This window comes from Anguilla anguilla, chromosome 14, assembly GCF_013347855.1.
Source record: "Anguilla anguilla isolate fAngAng1 chromosome 14, fAngAng1.pri, whole genome shotgun sequence".
Taxonomy (NCBI): domain Eukaryota; kingdom Metazoa; phylum Chordata; class Actinopteri; order Anguilliformes; family Anguillidae; genus Anguilla; species Anguilla anguilla.
The window spans coordinates 3,231,690-3,241,770 of NC_049214.1; the positions used below are offsets into that span (position 1 = coordinate 3,231,690).

General features: G+C 52.2%; 1 protein-coding gene across 3 annotated transcripts in view; it reads right to left on the bottom strand.

Annotated features, from left to right (window-relative positions):
• Window positions 1-10,081, bottom strand: part of pam (peptidylglycine alpha-amidating monooxygenase) — an 82,693-nt gene that overhangs the window by 18,174 nt on the left and 54,438 nt on the right. For all 3 annotated transcript variants that reach the window (XM_035391021.1, XM_035391019.1, XM_035391020.1), the window contains 2 exons: window positions 5,846-5,975; window positions 188-304 (listed from right to left, as the gene is read on the bottom strand). In XM_035391021.1, the coding sequence (XP_035246912.1) occupies window positions 188-304; window positions 5,846-5,975 (247 nt within the window). The remainder of the gene's footprint in view (window positions 1-187; window positions 305-5,845; window positions 5,976-10,081) is intronic.

Below are 10,081 nucleotides of genomic sequence, written 5' to 3' on the forward strand. Positions count from 1 at the left end.
AGCGCTACGGGGAAATGAAACGGCGCTAAGCGGTCGTTAGCCGCTCCGCTGGAGCGCTGAGGTGAGGAGTCTGAAGGCCGGGGGGTGAGGGGGGGGATTCGAGTCTGGGGCTGGAGCGCTGAGGTGAGGAGTCTGAAGGCTGGGGGGGGTGGGGGGTGGGGGGGGGGGGGGGCGCGGGGGGGCTCACATGTTCCGGCCGGACGCCTTCAGGACGGTGCCCTTGGCGGGGTCCACCAGCAGGATGGTGGACTGCTGGATGGGACCCAGAGACCGCTGCTGGTACTCGAACCGGCTGTCGAAGGAACTGGAGAAAGAGAAGGAGAGCAGAAATTTAAACTTAAAAAAATTAGGAATCGATACATTTTCAACTGTTCTGGACACACCGTCTATTGCACCACCCAACGCATGTTGCTGAGAATGAGTGTACAGCAGACCACAGAACTACTGAATAGGGTGGAGGTGAAAAGGACAAAATCACTGATTCCACTTGTGGCTGGACTCAAACATGGTGCAGTTGCCACCAAAGTCGGGGCCCAAGAGCTCACTGATCAGCTCATTCTCATTCAGGACGGTCTGGACCCAAACGCACATAAATATCAGTCATCTCGCAAGCGTGCGGGGTCACACCACATCATCAATGCTCAGCACACCGGTTCCAGTCCACGCTCAGCACGGTTTTAGGGGCATACTGTTTACAATATCAATAAATGCTCAGGTCAGGCAGGTCAAATTCAGCTGGTGTTGTGACTCCTGAGTGGAAATCACATCTCTCCCCTCCCCCCCTCCCCCCTGGCTAAACTGATCAGTGATGTCAGACCCTCTGCATCAGGCCGGGCTGGTCATGTCGCTGCACACGCTGGTGGACCGAGACGTGTTGTGATGACAACACTACCGAGGGTCTGAAATACTGCGACGAGACTCGTCTGTCCAAGCCCAACCCACCCCCGTACACGATCCCGTCCGATTGGTTCGCTCCCGCTTCCAAACCAGGGGTTCCCCTGGCAAGTCCCTCACAGGGAACATGGGCGAGTGAAGGGGGTGAAATGGCAGCGGTAAATTTGGATCCACCCCACCCCCGCCCCCCCAAACACCCGAAAATATCGCCATGCCGTTCTCGCGCCCGCGCAAAACCCACCAAAGCCCCCCCCCCCCGACCCGAAGCGCTCGTTAGTTGCCGTCCCCCCAAACGTTCCCGTTTGATGAATTCGGGGGCAGTCCCGCGACAAGATCCCGGAGCGCGGCGAGAGCAGCGGCGGTAACTAAGGCCGGGGTTTGATGAATGTGCGAGAGGAACGCCTCGGCTCCCCCGCCGCGCTGCCTCATTAAATCAGCCCCGTCCCATTTACCTGCTCGCTACCCCCCCCCCCCTCGCCCCCCCCGCCCACAGCCCCCAGCCCCCAGCCTCATCCCATTTACCTGTTCGCCATCCCCCCCCCCCCCTCGCCCCCCCCCCGCCCACACCCCCCAGCCTCATCCAATTTACCTGCTCGCCACCCCCCCCCCCCCTCGCCCCCCGCCCCCCCGCCCACACCCCCCAGCCTCATCCCATTTACCTGCTCGCCACCCCCCCCCCCCTCGCCCCCCCGCCCACAGCCCCCAGCCCCCAGCCCCCACTGGCTCTGCTCCGAGACGCTCCTCCAAGGACGACACCCCCCCTCCTCCCCCACTCACCTCACCCCACCCCACTCCCCACTGCACGGCTCATCACCCTGTTATTCCAGAGACGCCGTTTGGGGGGGCATTAATATTAGGCGGCGGTGCAGATGACACGGGGCAGACCACTGAAGCTGAGAGCGGGGCTGTTACATCAAATTACCCCGCTGAGATTCGCGCTAATAGCTGCGGTCAGCAGAACAGACACAGGTGCCTGATGGGAAGCTGGAGGACTAAATCACAGCTTCATTTTTTTTTTTTTTTGCTCCGGCACTGTAGAACGTGGACGGTCAATAATTTAAAAGTTAATTGGCTGTTCTGTAATTTTCTGACAATCCCCATTTACAGCGAGCGGCGATGCATTTTGTCACACCTTTCACAAACTATTAGAAAGGGAAATGACTAAGCACATTTTTTTCCCTCGGTTTCATCTTTTTCCCCCCTACTGTTCCGCGATGTGAAAGAGGGTTCAAGTCCTTTTGTTATTTGTTTGTCCTTGATGCTGTTTCCCTCGAAGGGCAACCGTGAAAAATGCACATGCTATAATGACTCATGTTACAATTATCTTAAAACACGCGCACTCAATTTCACCCTCGAATTCGGAGGTTTTGAGGAAAAGGTCGGCGGGGATTGGGAAATTAACCCCAGACCCCGGGGAATGTGTCTAATTGGATGTTTAATGCGCACGCCAGGCGCAGCCAATGGCCCGCGCTGATTTGGAAAGACGTATTGTGCATGCCAAACCCCCCCCCCCCCTCCCCCGTTCCCCATTAGCACCACGCACTGTGCCGTGAAGAAGCTGCAACACCGCGTTCGCAGGTCTGCCAATTCATTAAACGCAGGAAGCACGGAATCATTCACTTTCCTAATTCACATAAAACTTTGGAAAGCCTTCCATCCATTCCATTATCTAACCCACTGACTCCTGGTCGGGAGTGGGGGGTGGCGGGGGGCTGGGGGGGTGGGCGGGAGCTGGAACCAATCCCAGCATTCATTAGGCTAAAAGGGAATACACTCTGGACGGGTCGCCAGTCCAGCGTGCACACACACCATTCACTCACACTCATCGCTCAAACCCACGGCCAATTCAGAGTCTCAGATTAGCCTAACCTGCATGTCCTTGGTCTGTGGGAGCAAACCGGAGTACCCGGAGTACCATGCAACATGCATAACTCCACACAGAAAGGCCCCGGCCGGGATTCGAACCCACGACCTTCCAGCTCTGTGTTCACTAATGTTCAGGTACTTTATGAAAAGCTTGAGGTTGGCTGATTCTGCTGATCACAGACTTGCATGTCAGGGGTCAGCAGACATGCTCCCTCGATTGACAGAAAACGGGCTGAACGGTCAGAAGCCACCGCAGCAACTCCACAGGCAACCTCCCGCACCAGCACAGCACGGCACGGCCATTTATAAAACATCACACAGTTTAACTCCGTAAGAATAACAGACAGCGCGCGGGCGGGTTCGGTCTGTAACTCAGTAAGAATAACAGACAGCGCGCAGGCGGTTCGGTCTGTAACTCAGTAAGAATAACAGACAGCGCGCAGGCGGATCGGTCTGTAACTCAGTAAGAATAACAGACAGCGCGCAGGCGGTTCGGTCTGTAACTCAGTAAGAATAACAGACAGCGCGCAGGCGGATCGGTCTGTAACTCAGTAAGAATAACAGACAGCGCGCAGGCGGATCGGTCTGTAACTCAGTAAGAATAACAGACAGCGTGCAGGCGGTTCGGTCTGTAACTCAGTAAGAATAACAGACAGCGCGCAGGCGGATCGGTCTGTAACTCAGTAAGAATAACAGACAGCGCGCAGGCGGTTCGGTCTGTAACTCAGTAAGAATAACAGACAGCGCGCAGGCGGATCGGTCTGTAACTCAGTAAGAATAACAGACAGCGCGCAGGCGGATCGGTCTGTAACTCAGTAAGAATAACAGACAGCGCGCAGGCGGTTCGGTCTGTAACTCAGTAAGAATAACAGACAGCGCACAGGCGGTTCGGTCTGTAACTCAGTAAGAATAACAGACAGCGCGCGGGCAGGTTCGGTCTGTAACTCAGTAAGAATAACAGACAGCGCGCGGGCGGTTCGGTCTGTAACTCAGTAAGAATAAAAGACCGCGCGCGGGCGGTTTCGGTCTGTAACTCAGTAAGAATAACAGACAGCGCGCAGGCGGGTTCCGTCTGTAACTCAGTAAGAATAACAGACAGCGCGCAGGCGGGTTCGGTCTGTAACTCAGTAAGAATAACAGACAGCGCGCAGGCGGGTTCGGTCTGTAACTCAGTAAGAATAACAGACAGCGCGCGGGCGGGTTCGGTCTGTAACTCAGTAAGAATAACAGACAGCGCGCGGGCGGTTCGGTCTGTAACTCAGTAAGAATAACAGACAGCGCGCAGGCGGGTTCGGTCTGTAACTCAGTAAGAATAACAGACAGCGCGCGGGCGAATCGGTCTGTAACTCAGTAAGAATAACAGACAGCGCGCAGGCGGGTTCGGTCTGTAACTCAGTAAGAATAACAGACAGCGCGCGGGCGGGTTCGGTCTGTAACTCAGTAAGAATAACAGACAGCGCGCGGGCGGGTTCGGTCTGTAACTCAGTAAGAATAACAGACAGCGCGCAGGCGGGTTCGGTCTGTAACTCAGTAAGAATAACAGACAGCGCGCGGGCGGGTTCGGTCTGTAACTCAGTAAGAATAACAGACAGCGCGCGGGCGGTTCGGTCTGTAACTCAGTAAGAATAACAGACAGCGCGCAGGCGGGTTCGGTCTGTAACTCAGTAAGAATAACAGACAGCGCGCGGGCGGATCGGTCTGTAACTCAGTAAGAATAACAGACAGCGCGCGGGCGGTTCGGTCTGTAACTCAGTAAGAATAACAGACAGCGCGCGGGCGGGTTCGGTCTGTAACTCAGTAAGAATAACAGACAGCGCGCGGGCGGGTTCGGTCTGTAACTCAGTAAGAATAACAGACAGCGCGCAGGCGGTTCGGTCTGTAACTCAGTAAGAATAACAGACAGCGCGCGGGCGGGTTCGGTCTGTAACTCAGTAAGAATAACAGACAGCGCGCAGGCGGTTCGGTCTGTAACTCAGTAAGAATAACAGACAGCGCGCAGGCGGATCGGTCTGTAACTCAGTAAGAATAACAGACAGCGCGCAGGCGGGTTCGGTCTGTAACTCAGGAAGAATAACAGACAGCGCACAGGCGGTTCGGTCTGTAACTCAGTAAGAATAACAGACAGCGCGCAGGTGGGTTCGGTCTGTAACTCAGTAAGAATAACAGACAGCGCGCAGGCGGGTTCGGTCTGTAACTCAGTAAGAATAACAGACAGCGCACAGGCGGTTCGGTCTGTAACTCAGTAAGAATAACAGACAGCGCGCAGGTGGGTTCGGTCTGTAACTCAGTAAGAATAACAGACAGCGCGCAGGCGGGTTCGGTCTGTAACTCAGTAAGAGTAACAGACAGCGCGCAGGCGGTTCGGTCTGTAATAGCACAGCTGGGTGGGAGTCTGAACGGGGTGAGAGACGGGCACTGGAGAGAAGGTTCACTGCACACGTTCCACAGGAACCGTTACAGGGCTGTTGCATCATGGGATGGGGAGAGAGAGAGAGAGAACGGGGGTGGGGATGCAGAGGTCACATGGACACCTGGGTCAAACGCTCTCCAAGATGTTTTAACTTTTCAGACCTCTGCAGATTAGACACTTAACCCCTTCCCTCAGATTCCAAATATGGCCAATTCCTCGCCCATTTAGGGGGTGTTCTATTTAAGGCTTTATCATTTCAGATGCAAGCAACACAGAGACCTGTAAAATGGCTGAAATTAAGCAATGCTGTAAATCAGAACATAATCATGTATTTCTCTACAAATCAGCAGTTCTGGCTCATGAACCTCACTTTTGCATCATTTGCAAGTGGGAATTACTATCTGCTCTTCAGTATAGGGGTCTATGATATCTAGGTGTCCACAAACCTATCCAAAACCTCTCTAAAAATTAATAAAAAGCTTTCTGTCCGTTATAAATTATATACATTTTCCCCTTATGATGGGTTAAGATGAAACATTGATATCACACTGAAAAATAATGCAAAACCATTGTGACACACTGCGGTACACAAGCCTAAATAAGCAAATCGTTCACTCTTGTATGTCTGTTGTTTTTCTGTACTCTACAGTGTGTTAATCTTTTCTGTTCTCTTACCTGACCCCCCAGCGGTGGTCTCCCCGGTGGAAGATGACCAGGTTGTCGTCGGAGTCCAGGGCCAGGCCGGACACCTGGCCCAGCGTGAGCTGCACCTCCGGCCAGTCCTCCACCTCCGCCAGGTGGAACCCTGGACCGAGAGGAAAGCGGGGGGGGGGGGGGGGGTGAGCAGACTCGGCTTCAGCTGGCACACACAAGCGCGCCCGTGTGTGTGTGACAAGTTTTACACAGGTAAGAGACGCCGGGGAAAGGATCGCCCCGCGCAGTGAGGTGCGACGGCATGCAGGGAATTCTGGGTACCCTTCCGGTACCTACGCCGCGGTTTCTCTCCGCTCGTCGCCGTCTGGCGGAGCGCTGAGCCCATCTGCTCCTGAGGCCCTCCGACCCGCCCCGACTCGACTCGTCTGCTCCGCGCCGCGAACGCGGCGGCCATTACGAGCAGAAGGGCATCGTCGCAGCGGCAGCCATGCCTGGCGAACCGCGCCCCGGGCCAAACGACTACAAGCTGCCGTCCAGCCGGGGAGGAGGGCAACCGCGGAATTATGGGTCCCGCGCCGCCCGCAAAAAACAGCCTGTCCTCCATGTACTACACGCCTGCTCCGCCTCTTAATGCCATACCTGGAGAAGGGTTTGAGGGAGCAGACATTTTGTAGGCACCTGCTAAAACTGGCTAACAGTCCAGGGGTGTCTGTGAAAAGGATGCAAGCTAAACGACAGGACTAACTCCATCTAGAACTCCAGCGAACGCAGTCAAGAGATTAGCCTGATTTACAGAATATGAACCCGACAGGCTCAAAGTCCCGGCCACGCCATCTGGCTGCTCAAAGGGTGCACGGAATTTAGTTTTTTCTTAAAAAAGCATCTCAATGCAGTGAAGTTTCAAGGACAAAGCACAAGGGTGCCATTTTGTAGGTCTTAAGTTAAAATCCAGGCTTCTGGCATCATGGAATCATGTCATCTGCTGTGAATCATCGACAAACAAAAAGAAAACTCACCAAAAAAAAACATGGCAACCCAGAAATTGAAATCATTATACCTCCCTGTTCACTACACACCCACCAATCCCCCTGAACTGGACAATACATTAACAAAATTAACGAAAACATACTTTAATGCAAAATACAAGAACGCGTTTTCAAAATACCAATTACTGCCAATTTTTGCGTGTACTTTTTCGTCGATGTTGCAGAAAGCAGTGTATGATGAGACATGCAGAGCAATATGAAAACACAGACAGAAAACTGCTCAGATTGAAGTATAAACTACTCCCATTTACAAACTTATACTGATTGTGTATGCATTGAGGTTTGGATCATGCATCAGCAATATAGCAGTGCTCCTACTGGACTGGTCCGGAGTATGCACTTCATTTTAGAATTTAGGGTCCACAGTCACTCACGGTGAGGGATGGAGATTTCGGTAAAGTGGATGATCAGCACCACTTTACAGTGAAAGTAAAAAGGGGTGCTTCAGGGAGATCAGCGGGTGCTCTCAGGGATTTCGGGCCCCATGAAAAGATCTCACATTGGGCCCCTCCACCCCCAGAAAATCTTACGTTCTAATATTTTTTTGTGAGCCTCTGTCTGCTGCCCCTCCCACATGGGAACTGCTGCCAGGGAATAAAATTTTTAAAAAATTTTGTTACTTTTCTCTGAGGTGATTAATAATACACAACCGCCCTCATTTTTAAAATTTAGCACAACGCAAGTCGGCAGATATCCGGATAACTGAGCGCCAAAGTCTCTTAGCGATGCAGACCAACGGATAAAAAACAGCAAAATTCCATCACCGCCGACTTAAATGGGCAAATAGACACAACAAAGAGTGCTGAAATGCTCCTTTTTCATACGACACCAAGAGAAGAAACAAGAGACAGGAAATGGAAATAAGTGGCGGGAAGCCATCGAAGGGACTGTATAAACGTAGACTATTACATACCAGTGCCATTGCCAAAGCAGTTAACGCTAGATAGGCTATTTTACTCTTAATGGTTGATGGGCTGTCAATCACACAGCAGCCCCAGCAAAGGCAACACGAGCCAAGTAACGTCTATAAAAAGCACGTGAGCGTTCAGACATGATGAGACGGCTCGATACTGCGCTCCACACCCGAAGCATGCAGTAATGGCGTTTACGTAACCGCATTCATATTTTAGGCATTTTGCTGACACCCCTTATCCAGAGCAACTTGCAATTACTTCTACAAAGAAAAGGGGCGAGATTCATTAGTCACCGAACATTCCACGTAGCGATTAATGAGAGTGAGAAGGTTGGGCCCTAAACACACCGGCGATGGGCAATCCTTTTGTCACCAGAATTAGCATTACATAACTACTGACGTCTGTTGCCGCGGTGATGGGGGGGGGGAGGGGGCGGGGCGTCCTTGACAGCTCATGTAACGGTGGCCTTTTCCAAACGATCACATGCATTAACGCTATACAACAGCCAATACAATATATAAAAATAGCCATGGCATCTTGTGATGAGACCTGTCGTAAAACAAGTGTCAAGAAATTGTAATGGCACAAGCCAGAGGGGCTCAGAAGATCACCTTTGACCTCGGCATGAACCATCACGCACTATTTACCCACAATACACTGCAAGCATCTTTAAAAAATCTCACAAAAATAGACGCGCACACTCAATTTTTCCAGTCCATTTTTTAAAATATAAAAAGCTGAATAGCTGGAGGAAAATGAGTTTTGAGCACGTCCAAACCAGCATGCAGAAAAAAAAATGCAGACGGATGCAGTATTAAAATTTATGTCTGGAATGAAACCTGGCCGTCAAAAAACTCCAGGACCATCCAATAAAAGACTGCGCTTCATTTCCCTAAAATAATCCACAGCAAAACTGCTAAATTGTTTTTTTTCTGCAGCAATAACTCGATAAGGTTTGCAGACACATACACAGACACACAATTATTTTCTTACTTCTTTTCTTTTTTTTTAAAAAGGGTGTGTGTGTGTCTGTGGCTGTGGGTGTGTCTGTGTCTGTGTCTGTGACTGTGTATGCATCTGTAGGTGTGGATGTGTCTGGAGCTGTGTCTGTGTCTGTGGCTGTGTCTGTGTCTGTAGGTGTGGGTGTGTCTGTGTCTGTATCTGTGTCTGTGCCTGGCTGTGTCTGTGTCTGGCTGTGGGTGTGCCTGTGTCTGTGGCTGTGTCTGTGATCACTCGCGCTGTGTCTGTGATCACTCGCGCTGTGTCTGTGTCTGTGATCACTCGCGCTGTGGCTGTGTCTGTGATCACTCGCGATGTGTCTGTGTCTGTGATCACTCGCGCTGTGGCTGTGTCTGTGATCACTCGCGCTGTGGCTGTGTCTGTGATCACTTGCGCTGCGTCTGTGTCTGTGATCACTCGCGCTGCGTCTGTGTCTGTGATCACTCGCGCTGCGTCTGTGTCTGTGATCACTCGCGCTGCGTCTGTGTCTGTGATCACTCGCGCTGTGGCTGTGTCTGTGATCACTCGCGCTGGGGCTGTGTCTGTGATCACTTGCGCTGCGTCTGTGTCTGTGATCACTCGCGTGCGGGTCAGATTCCCCGTGTGGCTCTGCTGACGGGTTCGACTCTGGCACTGAGGGGTGAACGGGGCTGAAAGCTTCTCTGTGAATAATTCATGGGGAGATGTCAGGAGGGAGAGCGTTTGGAAAGCTGGGACACGCTCAGGCAGCTCGGATTCTCCTTCTGCGGCCGAAAACAGAAGCAGAAGCCCGGGACAAAACTCACTTACACCTGTTGTGTTGGTAACAGCGTTTCCAGACCTGATCGATATAACAAGGGGACGATCGTCCAATCGGAAGCCTCCGCGGTGACACGTGAAATCTGCCATGGCAACTGGCTTGGGAAATGTCACGGAGGAGACCCCTGATTCCAGCCAAGCGGCGACTCCATTAATATCCACAGTGTAAATACGCTCCGGAAAATCAGTCTGTCCTGGCCTGGGCCAACTGAGATTAACGGAAACGCGTTTACAAACATACATTTTAACGCCAACAGACAGAGAGAGGAAATGCCCTGCGGAGCCGGAAGCAGGCCTGTTCGCCCGGTTAAGACCGCAAATTTATCGAGTTTCTGGAGTTTTAACGGCAGTCGGGGGGGAGAGGCGCATGACTGACGTGGGCTGGGGACTATGGCGACCGTGCATGACTGTGATGAAGTGGGGGGGGGGCGGGGACACGTCAGACTTTCAACAAAATAAAACTCCACGACAAAAGAACTCGCTTAAAAAAAAAACGGCAT